At 36.2% G+C, this 17,072-nt stretch overlaps 2 protein-coding genes across 4 annotated transcripts in view; both read left to right on the top strand.

Moving 5' to 3' along the window:
• Window positions 1-17,072, top strand: part of LOC127844792 (cyclic nucleotide-gated cation channel beta-1-like) — a 225,973-nt gene that overhangs the window by 127,279 nt on the left and 81,622 nt on the right. The gene's annotated exons all lie outside the window — the stretch shown is intronic.
• LOC127844820 (glycine cleavage system H protein-like) lies at window positions 3,335-16,940 on the top strand. The gene is made up of 5 exons (XM_052375332.1): window positions 3,335-3,502; window positions 11,657-11,742; window positions 13,137-13,200; window positions 13,824-13,955; window positions 14,979-16,940. Exons 1-5 carry the CDS (start codon window positions 3,373-3,375, stop codon window positions 15,071-15,073), a joined length of 507 nt encoding a protein of 168 aa, XP_052231292.1. The 5' UTR covers window positions 3,335-3,372; the 3' UTR covers window positions 15,074-16,940.

Here is a 17,072-nt window from a genome sequence, read left to right as displayed (position 1 = left end):
ATCTACCACGGGTGCACATTAAGGTCTCATTGGCCACAGTGCACTGGTTTTTTTGGATCTAAATTGTATCTTTGGCGAATACCCAGACAGCCGGGGTAAATTTGACCTACTTTGGCTCACAATTAATCTTTTTCTGCTGAAAGGTCACAGGGCCAGGCCCAGCTAAAATGGCTCCGTGATGGGGCGTGGAACCTGAAAATGAACTTTGAACAACAACAGTTAGTATGTTAGATATTGAGGAGTTGGAGGGGCTAAAAATTCCATCGATTATATAGAGGATCATTTGAACTTAGTTTTGATATTGATAAGATGACATCATGAAAAGTCAGATAAGATTCTAACAGCTGTGTTTATCCGGAGTTTTTGATGGGTGTAGACTGAAGCTACCATTACCGGAGATTACCGGTGCCAATCTGCATATGTAGTCTTTTTTAATAAGTGGGGGAATCGTTAAAAGGTTTACGAAGAAAGTTAAGTCAACTCAATTTTGTGCGATGTTAGTGGCAGCAGAATTAATTTGTTTCTAGATTTATGGTTATTCGGAGTTTCACTTTGTTTCTTTACGCATTTTTCACAGTAACAATATTTTTCACCTATATTTTTCATCCGAATTGAACTCTCTTAAAAACTGTTCACCTTCACTTGTGTGTAGTTTCTTTCCTTTCCGCTGTTAAATTAAAGAGGCAATCGTAACACTTCGTCCATCTCCGGATGCAATAAAAAGCCGGTTGGATCCAGAGTGTTAAAGAGGTTGCATAAAGGTTACATTACACTAAATCATTTTGTATCCCTCCGTGGCAAGTAGTGCCTATTTCTAAAGAGTTCCTTTTCTCTTCGGTATTAAAAGCGATTTAGCGATCGCAACCATGCTTTTTGTGATTTTTTGCCTGCATCCTGGGTGTGTCTGCAACATTTTGGCGCATTTCATTGGGGATTACGTTGAAAGATGACTGTTTGGGGTGCGTTTATTGAAGTACGGGGCTTTTGTCGAAATTTCATTTTCGAAACTCTTTTTTTCCGAGGGTGCTTGCCTTTGGGCGAATTTTAAGTTCAAGCATGCTTTTTCTTAACGATGGCGGTATCACAATTTTATGACCTTTCATGATGATACCATCACTGATGGTTAATTCATCTCTGTAACACCAGAATTCTGTTAATGTGGAAGGACATTGACTTTTGCAATTAGGCCAACCCGACAAAATTGTTTGTTTCAGTGTGACCATTTGCGCTTCTTTTGCAGTTTGATGCCTTATTTCTTGCATTTTTCTGTCACTAACTGGTACATGTGACATAACCATATTAATATGAATGTCAGCTTTTTCGGATAATTCTGGGAATGTATTCAACAGTCGTTTTCTAGACAATGTATCTGGGACGGGAATATCTCTACCCGGACGATACTTTACTTCAATGTTGTATGGCTGCATTTGCAATAGCATGCGCTGCAAACGAGCAGGTGCGCTGTGAAGCGGCTTCCTAAAGATAGGAACAAGTGACAGTTGGTCTGTTTCTACGGTAACGCGTCTACCATAGACCCATTGGTGAAATCGTTTTAGACCAAACAGAATTCACAAACACTATAATTCAATCATTGCATAGTTTTGTTGGCTTGAGGTGAGTGATTTGCTTGCATAAGCAATTGGTCGACCTTCCTGCAAGAGAGTAGCACCAAGACCTATTCTAGAGCTATCTGTTTGCAAAACAAGAGGTTTCTTGTGATCATAATACCCTAAGACTTGACCTGGCTTTGTCAACAAATCTTTCACTTTGGTAAATGCTTGCTGCTGTGGTACTAACCATGAGAATGCCACATTTGTTTGCAAGAGTTCTCTCAGAGTACTTGTTATCTCAGATAGTTTAGGAGCAAGTCTAGAGAGATAATTGACCATGCCCATAAATGTTTGCAACTCTCACTTGTTTGATGGAGGTGACATTTCGGTGATCGCAGCGACCTTTGCTGGATCGGGCTTCAGACCTTCAGAAGTTAGTACGTGTCCAAAATACTGAACATCTGTGACACCTACTTCTACTTTCTCATCATTAAAAATAATACCCTTCTCAAGAGCTCTTGCTAGCACTGCTAGTAGATTTTTGTCATGATCTTCCCTCGATTTTCCACTCACACAGATGTCATCCACAATGCTTACGACACCATCTAGACCTTCAAAACATTGGTCCATTCTACGAATGTACTCATCACCACTCATACTAAGACCAAATGGTAACCTGTGGTATCTTTATCTTCTAAACTCAGTGTTTAAACAAGTGAGGTATGATGACTCTTCATCAAGGCTTACTGACCAGTAACCTGACCTAGCATCTAGCTTGGTGAAATACTTTGCACCTGATAGTGATGGTAATACATCATCTAATGTTCTCATATGGTAGTGAGGACGTTAAATGCATTTGTTCAAGTCTGTAGGGTCCAAACAAACTTGCAGTTTGCCTTGGCCTTTCTCGACAACTACCATCGAGTTAACCCATTCTGTAGGTTCAATAACCTTACTAATGACTCCTAAATTTTCCATTCGATCTAATCCAGCTTTGACCTTATCTCTTAGCGCAATTGGGGGTTTCCTTGGCGGGTGAATAACAGGAATTGCATCATGTTTTAAATGAATCTTGCATGGAACTGGCATTGCACATATACCATTAAAAAAAAGATCTGGGACGTCCCTCAGTATTTTCTGTTTTGTCAAGAACGTATCACTGTTCTGGGATTCCACAGCAAATGAGACCTGAATCAGACAAAACTCAAGCGATGTTTGGAGGCTCAGAAGTGGAGAAGACCTGGTTTCTATAACATGAAACAGTACAGGTTTTCTTTCACCTGTCTTTGAATATGTACAATTCAAAGTAACCATACCCTTTGACTTTAAAGGTGTATTGTTATACGCTGAAGACGGACATTCGACCATTGTAATGGCCCCTTAACACCAGATATTTGATATACAGAATATGGTAAAATGTTTACCTGCGATCCTGTATCAACTTTGAAACTGACCAACGTTTGCTTAGGCCCAACACGAAATGATACAAACGCTTGGCCATTGTTAACACCAGATTTTACACTGTCCACAAACACGACGTCTTCTGTGACGGAGTTCACCTTTTGCAACCGACACACTTTTGCAAAATGGTTCCACTTGCGACATTTGTTACACTGCTTTCCTTTGGCTGGACAATGGTCACGCGACGAGTGCCACTGACCCCCGCAGTTACCACATTTCCGGTCACGACTTGATGCACCCGACACCGGTCTTGCAAAATTTGATATATAGGAGATACAAGAAAAATGCTTTGAAAGTCGGCAGTTTTATAAAGGGAACCTATGGTAAATCGAATCAGTGTAATATAACCTAAAACAACAACATGGCAGCGGCCGGTTTGTTCCGCAAGGCACTGACATTGCAGATCGTGCGATCAATTACATTCACGTTAACAAAGCAAAATCCTTTTCAATCAACGACAAGGGCTTTCCATATCTCGACAATCAAACAAAGTAAGAAACGAGAGTCTAAATTGTGAATGGCCCCTACTGCACCATTACAAATACTACTGAGTCAAGGTTATAGGTTACACTACGCCTTTCGCATTGCCTTTTATGTACACCATTCTTCTTCCATGTGATGTACTAATCTCACTCTGGAGCATACTCGTACATTTGTTATATACAAGGTGATCGTGAGAGTGCAGTTAAAAGAATAAAACATTTAAGATTTATAATATGTACAGTCAGGAAAGCTCAGTCAATGTTTGAATTGGAGGCCGGCCAGTCCTTCCCTGAATGACTCTGGCCGAGTCTGGGGTCTGTAGAAGTTACTAGAACTGTGGGGTGCTTTGGTAGCTGGTTCCACAATTGAGCTCCAGAGATAAAGCAGGAGTGGCAGTATACCATTAGGCTTTTGTTTTGTAGCTGATTCATTAAAAGTTGTGCATTTATTGATGTATTATCGTGTTCTCATTGTTTCGGATCTTCGCATTGCTTTGTGTAAGCAATCATAACGGCCATGGGATCCTTCAAACGATTTCTAGTATTGAGTGGAAGTAGGTCATGTTTATAGTAGACAGTGACTGGTGTTATGATAGTTTATATCACACATACATACATAACACATACATGTATGTGTGTTTTTAAAGTATTTTGTTAGGATATAATATCCTCGATGTATGTTGATTCGCGGTGTTAATGTTTTGTATTAAAATTAGCAACAAACAAACAATAAAGCATTGTATAACTTACCTTGTTGAAAGAAACCAATATTTCATTAGTAAATGGACTATATTTATTTCCTGCAACTCGCGCTATCTAATCCATAACAACAGTATTTTTGGCAACATGTTTACAGTGTCCGCCATTTTGACAGATGAATGTAAGGTCGCGACCTCTGACGTCATTCACACAGTTTATTATTTAGGCCAATGCAATTGAGTAATTGGGTTGTAATGTTAATTAGTCATATAAAGAGTGTCAACTGTACAATAATTAAAATGTTTCAACACAACTCAACACAACATATTTACAAGCGTTCGTTGGACTTCAACTATTCTTCATTGCTATTGCAATGGCAGCACAGGAATTTATCACCCCTTCTGACACACCTTACAGGTGTGCAGAATGTTAGGTGCGTCCAGTGCTTGCATGGGATGCCATTTTTTAAACCATCACACTGCACCCACTTAACAAATGCCAGAGAAATACAGCCGGACAGTTCCTTTGGTTGGAATCTATGACAAACACAACATTTTTCATCAGAAGCCTCATGACTGTCACTGCTGTAACTGGAACAGTCCACTGCTCTGTCAACACAAGATGGGCCTGCTACTGGACTAGGTGCTGTTGTTGCAACAATTTGCTTACCTTTTTTTACTGCGAGCTTACCTTTTTGTGTTTCCTGAGATTTTTTCAAGATAGGTTTTTGATTTTGTTCATGATTTTTTATGGCCTCCATTACCTCATTACTGGTAAGTTCTTTTCCAGACACCAGTCTACTAACCGTTTTCCTTGGTTTCTTAGCTTTTTGATTTTTTACTGATCTTATTTTTTGTTCAACAGTTTCAAAAAAAGTGCTGGTGTGTTTATTTTCAGGTCCAATTTGTAGCCCTTCCTCTACAGTTAAATCAGAATCATCAGTGTCATCTGAATGATACACTTGGGCTGGAAACATACTTTCCCTGGGAATTGCATCCTTATTTAGGGGGAACAGTCCTGTTTTGCGAAAGCCAACTTGAAGGTTTTCTGCTGACAATGCTTTGTGATAAACGTGGCAGACGATATCACAAACATTATACTTAGTGATGGCAGCTGATGTCTCACGGATAATTTTGTGGCATCGCGAATGGTACATCCGTTGGAACGGGCCATAACAGGCTACATCTAGAGGTTGGAGCAGGTGGCTTGTGTGGGCTGGTAAAACATACAAAATTATACCATTCTCCTTCGCCCACTCTGCCAGAATTAATGATACATGGGACCTATGACCATCTAAAAGCAACAGAATTTTGGATTCACACCTGCCAGGCATAAATTGTATAAAGTGTTTGGTCAGATACTTAATGAAAACCTGGGTGTTAGACCAACCACTTTCTGACATTGTTCCACTGGCTCCTGGTGATGCCCCTTTCCACAAGTCACTGTTCATCCGCTTGCCCGGGAAAACAAAGAATGGTGGAACTGCTGTACCACTTGCACTGCCAGCGCCAATGATTGTAACTGTTTTACCTTTGCCAGAGGTCACAGCTTGTGCAGGATAGTTAGAACTAGCTACTATGTATGGTGGCTTGTGATCAATTGATACACCCTTCTCATCAATATTGTAAAGCAAATGGGGCTTATCTTGGAGATCATGCTTCTGTAAACATTTCTGGTAACTTTCAAAGAAGTTAGACACCATCTTTTCACTTGCCATTTTGGCCCTCACATGATCAAGTGCTCTTGGTTTAACAACCCTCATTTCTGGCCATCTCTTTAAAAACCCTTTCATCCACATCATGGAGAGGGGTGTGTCAACTGTCCTCTTACCTAACTGCACAGCAAACTGTGAAGCAACATCAATACACTCCTGCTGTGTATAACCATAACCTAAATCAGCCATGGCTTTGAAATGGTTTACAATTTGGGCCTCTTCAAACTCATCAAACAATGGGACCTTCCCCATTACAACTGTTTCTGGGTCAACTTTCCCCAAAACCCTGTCCCTGAGTGTGTTTTCTGGCACCATATAAGTCCTGGATGCTCTGAGAACGGACATTCCATCATCTTTCACTGCTTTGAAAGCATTTATCAAAGAAGATGGTGAAAAAAGTCGATATTTTTTCCTTATGGGCTGTGGGTGTTTCTAAAATAAACAAAAAAATGGTGTTACAGGTGTGAGTTTCAAAAACCATATATTTTAAGATGCTTGGCCTTACTATAAAATTTCAGTCACGTGACTTTCATTCATGGACGTAAACACTTGCAGCCGACATGTAAAAAGTAAAAAAAAGTTATTGATAAACAAAGAAAATATTGTATATCCATGGTAATATAAATGGGTATAACAAAAAAAATTAAATTTTGGTACATCTACGAAGACATAGTGATACATACCTGTTTAAATCTCATGTTTTCATTTTTGACAGCAAATACGATCGAGTACACTTTGTAGTAAATGTGACGTCACTAAAATCACCGAACCGTGACCTCTCGCGAGATTTCGAATCAAAACAAAAATGGTCGCGAATCAACATACATCGCAATTTTAGATACATCGAGGATATGTATTGTCAGGCCTTTTCCGCCCTATGCCACGGGTCCGAATTTCGGCCCCATTCCCAATGCAAATCTGGTTGTTTTTTTTCCCATTTGAAAAAAAAAAATTCCCAATTCCAAAAAAAATAAAAATTCCTAATTCCAAACAAAAAAGATCCAGTGTAGAAAATAGACAAATATTGCATAATTAAATTATTCATGGGTGAAAGTGTTCCGTATTATTACGGAATTCTGTATTTTTTAGCTTCTCAGAGGTCGTTTTCGTGAATCATGGGGGGAGGGGGGTAGGCAATGTGTGCAGCAATGTCGACAAACGAAATAAACAAAATACGCTCGATTCCAGATTGATAAATTGGTTTCCCACTGTTCTGTTAACCCATATCTAATTATAGATTCGACGCGGCCATTGCTTCTCTATTAGTCTATCCCCCTGGGCGTATTGCCTCATTTTCTCGTGAATCGTTCTATCCCTCTGAGCACTATTCTCTCGAAATAACATGTCTCCCGCAAGACCCTCTGCGCGTTCAGAAGGCAGCATGGCGTAACCTCATTAGAATATTCTGGCGAAATCTGCCGATAATTTACGATTCCTTTGTCTATGAAATGGTTTACCGCACGGAATAACTCGAAGTTAATCGGGAATCTGACTCGGTTTCCAAAAAGCGTTTTGATTGGTTTACGTAAATCGGTCAACCAATGGAAATCGACGTTATGAAACGGTCTTATCTCTCAAAAAAATATGGCGGACAAGTCAAAATAACTTTACTTCCGAAACCAAAAAAACACGATCAAATCATGTATTTGCTTCCAGGGTTCGACAAAAAAAAGAACTTGAAAGTGATGTGAAAAACAAGTGGCGATGGGAATGGCTCCATGAAAGAGACTCTCGTGGAGAGAAATAGGGATATTGGTTTAACAAACAAACAAAAAATCATTCCGGGTAGCGCATAGGGTTTTTTTTTTTGGATTTATTTAGATGTACATTAATTGAGTTGTTTGGCACTAATTAAATTATCTGTTTAAATGTACGGACTTGATTTTATATTTCATTTTTATTAGCCGGATTTTTTTCGAAAAAATCTCGGCTTATAGATTGATGTTGTCGGGCGGGCGGGGGGGCGGGCGGGCGGGGTGGCGGCGTGCTCGAAAATGTTAAAGTTCTTATTTCATGGTATAACTTTGGTATGCTTGGACCTAGAGTCTTGAAACTTGACATGAAGGTTGGCCAGGATTAACAGATGACCACTGGTCATTTCAAGGTCATTCATTTGAAGGTCAAGGTCACTGTGACCTTCAATATAAAAAATGTTAAAGTTCTTATAACTTTGGTATGCTTGGACCTAGAGTCTTGAAACTTGACATGAAGGTTGGCCATAACTAGTTAGTAACCACTGGTCATTTCAAGGTCATTCATTTGAAGGTCAAGGTCACTGTGACCTTGAATGTAAAAATGTTAAAGTTCTTATTTCATGGTATAACTTTGGTATGCTTGGACCTAGAGTCTTCAAACTTGACATGAAGGTTGGCCAGGATTAACAGATGACCACTGGTCATTTCAAGGTCATTCATTTGAAGGTGAAGGTCACTGTGACCTTCAATATAAAAATGTTAAAGTTGTTATAACTTTGGTATGCTTGGACCTAGAGTCTTGAAACTTGACATGAAGGTTGGCCAGAACTAGTAAGTAACCACTGGACATTTCAAGGTCATTCATTTGAAGGTCAAGGTCACTGTGACCTTGAATGTAAAAATGTTAAAGTTGTTATAACTTTGGTATGCTTGGACCTAGAGTCTTGAAACTTGACATGAAGGTTGGCCAGAACTAGTAAGTAACCACTGGACATTTCAAGGTCATTCATTTGAAGGTCAAGGTCACTGTGACCTTGAATGTAAAAATGTTAAAGTTCTTATTTCATGTTATAACTTTGGTATGCTTGTACCTAGAGTCTTCAAACTTGAAATAAAGATTGGCCAGTACTAGAAGATGACCACTGGTCATTTCAATGTCATTCATTTGAAGGTCAAGGTCACTGTGACCTTCAATGTTAAAATGTTAAAATTGTTATAACTTTGGTATGCTTGGACCTAGAATCTCAAACTTGACGTAAAGGTTTGCAAGCACACTTAGATGACCACTGGTCATTTCAAGGTCATTCATTTCAATGTCATTCATTTGAAGGTCAAGGTCACTGTGAACTTAAATGTTAAAATGTTAAAATTGTTGTAACTTTGGTATGCTTGGACCTAGAATCTCAAACTTTGCTCATGCCTTGAAAAGTACTTACATTTCATTTTGACCTTTGAACAATATTTCAGTAATTTAAGTATTGCATTGACAAAAACACGAAAGGTACTTTCCTGTCATTTAAATCAAAAATCCGGCTTCAATGCGGTCATCTCCGACCGCGGAACTCTTGTTTTATTTTTTTTATTGAACCGATTTGTTTAGGCAAAAAATGATATCAGTTATTTTGGCCGTAACACCCATTGTTCCAGTACAGTAGCCAGGTGCCTGTGTATTAAGTTGATAAGATAATGATCATCACAGCAGCTTGCTATTACACAGTGTATTCATTCTGCTGGCGTTGTGTTAGATGTCATTTTTATCAGTTTTCAATTATGTGTATCTCTTCGCTTAGCTCAACGTTCAATGGCACGCGCACTTAACATAATTATAAAACATAACGCGTATCATTATATTACTTTTTATTAATTACGTACGCGTATTAAATTTTATATATTGTTTTTTCTTTTGTTTTTCTCAACCAGAAAGAAATAATAAAACATATAAATAAATATAAAATTCAACATGAAATCAATTTTATTAAATCATATTTTACAAGAAACTTTTTAAACTAGCATTAAACTTAATTGAAGAGCTTACATTGATTCCGCCATAAATCATTACTTCTTATTACTATTATGTTATTATTATGTTATTTAAATAAAAGCACCAATTATAAAAAACAATAGTATTGCATTATTTAAATCGTAAAATTAACAAAAAAAATTCCTAACATAATTCGTTTTTCAAAGGTAGCTCATTCATTTCCCTTAATTCTTTACCTTAGGCATAGCATTAATTACTCAACTCAAAATTAATCCACAGTTTGCAAATAAATGCCTCTAATGTTATTGTAAGCCGATAATAGGTGTCATTAACACCTCGTTGTAGGTATACCTCCTCTATAAAATCAATTTACGGAAACCTCTACGGCTTTTACTATATAAATCAATTTACCGAACTTGTCATTAACCGAAACCTCCAGCACCCTAGCGCATATGATATTGTGATATCTGTTTCAAAACGATCAAGTACCAATCAAATGGGAAAAAGGCCTTTAAGTCTGACGTCTCACGCAGAGGACGTTACACATGTGAAAAATTGACGGACGTGTAAATCAAACAATTAGAAAATAACTAGATAAGATATAAAAACAAATTACTTAAAAATACAAGACAGAAAATGTATTGCTATAATATGTTCATTGATTTATATTATACTGTAAATATTTGTATATAGTTGAGAAAGTTTAGTGTTATCTTAAAGATTTTGCCTATCACATTTGATCTTCATGAAATGCTTAAGAAATAGATTGTCATATATTCTAGCCAAACTAACTGTTTTTTCTGTTTTGAATCACTTAAAAATACAGGTGTCTTTAAGCTTAGGAGAAGTGATTTCTTTGTTTCAAATAAGCTCAAATGCAGGAGTTTCCGGGGGCCGGAGGCCTGCTGGACCCACCGGGGGGCCCTATCGGCCCCCAGATTTTATTTTCAGTATTTTGGGAATTTCCTACTTTCACCCATGAATTATCTGTTGCCTTGAATTTGTTTTAAAAACAGTAAAATATGTTAAATTGATTATTTAAGACATTCCTTATTTTCCCCAAAATCCGGCGTTTCGCGCAATTTTTTTCCCCTAAAAAAAGGCCAGGTCCTTTCCCCAAAATCAGATAAAAAACCCTTCACTTATCACACATGTTAATAATATTTTGTAAAATTTTCATAATATGTTATCACAATAGTCGTTATTTTCAAGTTAACGGCTTCTTTGAAATATAAGAAACACTAATTACATGCGATTATTTTTCCCAATTGAGCCAGTTTTGCGATAAAGTTTTTTCACAAAATGGGGTTTTTCACGAAAAGAAATTCCCAGAATTTCAGTGTGGCGTTTTCCCAAAATGGAGCGGAAAAGGCCTGATTGTAATTCACGTATAAGTTAAATATTTAACCAGGTTTTCCGAAGGAAAAAACTGGTTATTAGATTGGCGAATGCGGGCGGGCTGGCTGGCGGGCGGGCGGAACAAGCTTGTCCGGGCCATAACTATGTCGTTCATTGTCAGATTTTAAAATCATTTGGCACATTTGTTCACCATCATTGGACGGTGTGTCGCGCGAAATAATTACGTCGATATCTCCAAGGTCAAAGTCACACTTTGAGTTCAAAGGTCAAAAATGGCCATAAATGAGCTTGTCCTGGCCATAACTATGTCATTCATTGTGAGATTTTAAAATCATTTGGCACATTTGTTCACCATCGTGGGACGGTGTGTGGCACGAAAGAATCACGTCAATATCTCCAATGTCAAGGTCGCCACGACTAAAAATAGATTTTTTTAAAAAACAAACTTACAAAGGGGGTTAATTTTGTTTGTTCATTTCAAAAGTTCAGTTTGAGTTTTCTCCCTTTATCAGATTTTTTTTCACAATGAAAACCTGGTTTTGTGACAATTTTGTCCCTTGTTGTTTATTATTTCCATTAAAAAACTACTGACAGAAAAAGCATGTATATAGTAACATAAAAGTAAGCAAACAATCTGAAAGGCTAAACAGATAGCAGTTATTTTACATGATCTAGTTTACTATGGCTCGATTGGTCATGTTTTCTTTTTTTAACAGAAAAGTATTTCTCGGACAAACATGAATGGGTTGATGTTGATGAAAAAAACAAGACTGCCACTGTTGGCGTGACACACTATGCTCAGGTACAGTATTTAACAAGCTGTATTTGTAAACTATTTTTTTGTTCCCCCAGCATCTACTGATATCAGAGGCATAATAAAGTTATAAGCTTGTTATTTGTACATTCAATCTTAACTCAAAATTACACGGTTGGTTTAGCATCAGTCACTGAAACTTCCAACGAAGCTTTTATATTGGCATGTATAATTTGTTGTGTTTGAGAACTATCAACACACTCAGATCACCCTTATCTAGTTAGCTAGGCTGTTTTCGGAGAAAACCCGAGGTATTGTCATAGCCAGCTTGTCTTCCGCTGTTCGCTGTAGGCGTCGTGCTAAAACCTTAACATTTGCTCTAAAATCAAAGTGCTTCCACCTACAACTTTGAAACTTCATATGTTCATGCACCTTGATGAGTTCTACATGCCACACCCAGTTTTGGGTCACTAGGTCAAAGTTCAAGGTCACTGTGACATCTAAAAAAAAAATTCTGACAAGCTTTCACAGCCGAGCATTGGCACCCGTTATGCGGTGCTCTTGTTTTTCTTTTTACATTAACTTACTTAGACTAATTTATAAGTGTCTGAATTCTTAGTTAACACATAATAACATCTTGGATTAAACATCAAGAATGCTACCTACAAAGACTTGATACATGCATGTATGATGTGGTTGAACACTATCAACATACTTACTAAGAAGGGCCAAAGTTGGTTAATGTCACTATCTACAAAGCTTTTATACTTGCACGAATGTTATCTCTGACCACTCAAAAACACCCAAATCATTTTACCACATTTTGACCCTGACATTGACTTAAATTTGGTTCAAGACTTGTTTTAATGGCCAATTAATTAATATGGACAACGCTTGCAAGAGGGGCATTAGTGCTTATTGAATGCAACACTTTGTTCTGACTATTTTTATGGTCTCAAAATAACAGTGTTCAATAGGATTGAATTCCTTTTTAGTTTACACACTCACACTCCCATTTTAACTAAAAAATACACTTCTCACTTCTCAAATAAGTGAATGCTTATGGGAAAGGGATTACATATCTTTTGGTAAAACACTTACAGAAAAAACAATGAGAACCATACCACAGGTATTGGAACTAACTTTATGGCTTTGGTTGTCCACCCCAGTCTTTCAATACCAATTGAAAAGAGGAAATGTATGTTTTCTCAGAAAATTATAAGGGGCCCTCTAAACATTTAAGGGACCATTGGATAGTGGACCTCTGCTAATTTGCATCCCTTGTTGCATTAGGAAAATAATTTTGCAGTCTTTTCTTTTTGTGTGTGATAAATTTATAAAGCACAAAATCAGGCATCAATCAGTTTCACTATTCATGTTTAACCCTTTGAGTTTACCATGGCAGAGAGCAAACAATTTCGGAACATGAATCTCTATTTCAGGATAAACTAGGAGAAATTGTCTTTGTTCAGTTACCAGAAATCGGCCAGGCACTAGAAGCCCATGGTATGTGTATTTGTGTATACTCTTGACATTGGTAATAATTGATTGAGTTTTTGAATGACATGGATAAGGTGGCGAAAAATACTGTCAAGATTATGTCTGTGTGATTTTAGTTTTAGTGAAGTTAGTCTTAAGAATGACTGAAATTAATGAGTAATTGGTATCATGAAATTTGCTTATCAAATTTTATTTGAAGTCTATGGTAGCCAGAATGATATACAAGCCCAAATACTTACTAGGGTAAATGTATTTGGAAGATTTGCATACAAAAATGTTTTTTTTTTAAAGTATGCATATAATCTATAGATTTGTATTGTCTTTTGTTTTGAATTTTGATTCATATGTACATTTATTTATTTGATACACATCTTGTGGATATCTTTAACTGATGCTTAGTCAGTAATTAAGTGTCGAGCATGAAACTCTTGCATCTTATACTTGATTAATCAGCAGACCATATACAATTAGTCATAACATTGTTTTTGATTAATCAGCAGATAACACCTGATTAATCAGCATATCATATATGATTAATCAGCAGTTTATATAGGATTGTAAGCAGATTAAATTGGATTAATCAGCAGATTTATCAGTATAACCATCAATCCTCGCACTGAATTATTTAGGAGAGGCTGGGGTTTTGGAGAGTGTCAAGGCAGCCAGCGATGTTTACAGTCCCATATCGGGGAAGGTGACTGCTGTGAATACAACGATCGTCGACAATCCCAAACTTATTAATGACAGCCCCTATAAGGATGGTATGTGTTTATAAAAATGATATTAATTGTCTTGAAATGAAATTGTTCTTATGTGTGAGCTTTAGTTTGAGATCAATTTGCTCCTTTAATTTTTTTCAAATATTTTAGCAATAGACATACCCATCCAAGCTCAATCTATGCAAACTCCCCGACCCAAATGCAAAGTGTTTTTTTTCACCATTTTGGAAATTGGTTCAGGTCCCTTTGGATTAAGAAAAATTGTGGCATTTCGACTAAAATTGGGAAATTAGGGTTGTTGTTTTGCTTACAAACACTTCAAATTTGAGAATAAAAGCATTTTCAATATTATATTTACTAAGGTTCATTTTATAGAGCTGGAGGGGAAATACTGGTTGAGATGGGAAATACTGGTTGAGATGGGAAATACTGGTTGAGATGGGAAGTACTGGTTGAGATGGGAAGTACTGGTTGAGATGGGAAATACTGATTGAGATGGGAAATACTGGTTGAGATGGGAAATACTGGTTGAGATGGGAAATACTGGTTGAGATAGGAAATACTGGTTGAAATGGGAAATACTGGTTGAGATGGGAAATACTGGTTGAGATGGGAAATACTGGTTGAGATGGGATTTTTTTGAGAAACTTTCAATTGGGATTGTTTAGATCCCATTAGGGAAATATATACACTTTGCAATTGAGAATGGCGCCCAATACCGACCCCGAATTTGAACAAAAAAAAAACAACACTGATGCATATATGGGAAATTGATAAATCATATATAACTTAAAGCAGGTAAGGTGATGCATGCTCAGAATGGCTACAATGGGTTTTTTAGAAATTAAAATAGTGTTAGCAAAGTGGCAGTTTGTAAGTGAAGAGGTGATGTTGTTCAACATAAATTTGAAAAACGTAACCATAATTCAATATCACTGTTTTTCTTTGTGAATACTCAAATTTGGTTCAGAGTTACAAATAAAATTTTCAGCAATAACTGAAAGCACTACGTAGAAGCACCATTTAGCTGCTTGATTTACTGACTTTCAATGTTTTTGTTGGCAGGTTGGATGTTCAAATGCACAGTTGGTGATCCCAAAGATTTGGTGGGTCTCATGGATGAGGCGGGATATGAGGAGTATGTGAAAACATGTGACTAACCAGGGCTCATAATGACTTTGAACTCCTCAGTGTAGTTGGAATGGGTAAAAGGTGCAGGAAAATATTACTACAATTTGTATAACTTATTTTGATACAAAAATTGAAAATTCACAACATGTTAATAATACTTATGTGTGTTTTTTATGATGACCAAATGATGCCTGAATGATTTAATACTTGAAGGTTGTGAAAAGCAGGGTCTTGCAATCATCATGGTATGTATGTGTACACATGCTGTTTTCAGATCATGGGTTATGGAATAACATAATGTTTTATGAACTTCTGTGTTAAGATTTCAGTTGTCCTACTATTGGGTTGTGGAGGGGAAACCTGCATTAATAGTTATATTGTTCATCAATCTAAAAATCTTAAATTTTATTATTTGAAATTGACAAAGAAATGCGTAAGTGGAATATTGTTATTTAAATTCTTTAATTATGATTCACTTTTATCGACATAATATAGGTGGCTGAAAAATCTTTGTAAGTTTTGACCCTGATTTATGTTATTTTTAACCTTGTGTTTTTGAACACAAGCAGTGTGTGCTGTAAATTGGACTTTTTGATTTATATTAAAGGGATTGGCCAGCAACAACCAAATACTTTTATCTCCTTAAGTGGGTTTTTATTTGAATGATAAAAATTTGCTTGTTGAATAAGAATGAAATGTTTCATTGCAAATATTTGTATAACCAAATATATAATTTTAAAACCAAAGATTTGTAAAAAAAATTGAATAAATAAGTATGTGTACTTCGTACACACACTAACCCAGGTTAAGTATAAGTTGTTAATGTGACCACTGTTGTGTGACTGAAATACTGTTGAAAACTGCAAAATTATGTCTTTCTCTATGTTAGTCAAATGAAAAAAACTTGTGTGATGGTGTCCTTGGCTTTTCAACATACAACATTCAAACTTGCAGGCAATGTTTCTAAATGAAATGAAGTTGTGCACTCAATATGTAATAATATGGATAATGCCAGTAAGGAAAGATAAACTTTTACTAATTTAATGAAAACTTTCCTCATTATAATTATTTTTATTAAATGCTAAATATCCAAGTTGCTTACTTGCCAAAATACATTAGATTAACAAGCTATAACCAAACAATACAGTTGCTTGATCAAGTTGTATTAGGTGAGCAAGATAGGGCCTTAATGGTCCCCTTCTTTAAAAGCAGAACATTTTCCTCAAGATGCATCTACTTTATTTCACCAATACAACACCCACACTTTTGCTCTTATCATGAAAGTTATATATTAGTTGATCTTGCTTTTTATTTTAAAGAAGTAATCAATTTGAAATGGTGTTGTAAAATCATGTTGCAAATTTACGAAGTATTTATAAATAGTTAGTTTTACTTATTACATGTATATGATGATTACATGTATATTATACAATTAAGAATCTGTGAATCTTACTCTGAAACATACCTCAAATATGTTTAAATTATATTTGCAATCTTAAATTTACCTGAAATATGTTGAATGTACATTGCACAGGATATAACTTTTAGAACAATAGTATTAAATTGTGTGTAAACTGTAATTTGTTTTGGTTGACTAATTGTGCTTCAGTAATATGTATTTGCTTGATGTTGAAATACCGGTACTTGTTTGTTGTTTTCAACATTTGTTTAATCAGATAGCCCTAGATATTAATGATTGCGGGGAAATAATATACACTTCTATACAATGTCTTATTTAATAATGTGTATACAACCTTTAAAAGTGTGTTTAAATGTTTCAAAATACCAGGTTGTTGGCATTATACATGTATCATTGCTGTTTCGGGTGACATTTGAAAAATACAATCTGCATTTGAACCAGAATACATTATTGTGATAAAATTATCCCAAACTAAAGGTTTTAGAGTTGTTTATTATATTTTAGCCTAGTTGTAACTCTTCAACTCTTTTAGCACAAATTACTAGCTAGAATCGTTCCCTTTATTTACATTCATAATAGTATGTGCGAACTTTTTGTTCCACATATTT

The sequence above is a fragment of the Dreissena polymorpha genome, chromosome 9 (assembly GCF_020536995.1).
Source record: "Dreissena polymorpha isolate Duluth1 chromosome 9, UMN_Dpol_1.0, whole genome shotgun sequence".
Taxonomy (NCBI): Eukaryota; Metazoa; Mollusca; class Bivalvia; order Myida; family Dreissenidae; genus Dreissena; species Dreissena polymorpha.
The sequence above is the reverse complement of the archived record's forward strand: the minus strand, read 5'-3'. Positions and strand labels throughout refer to the sequence as shown.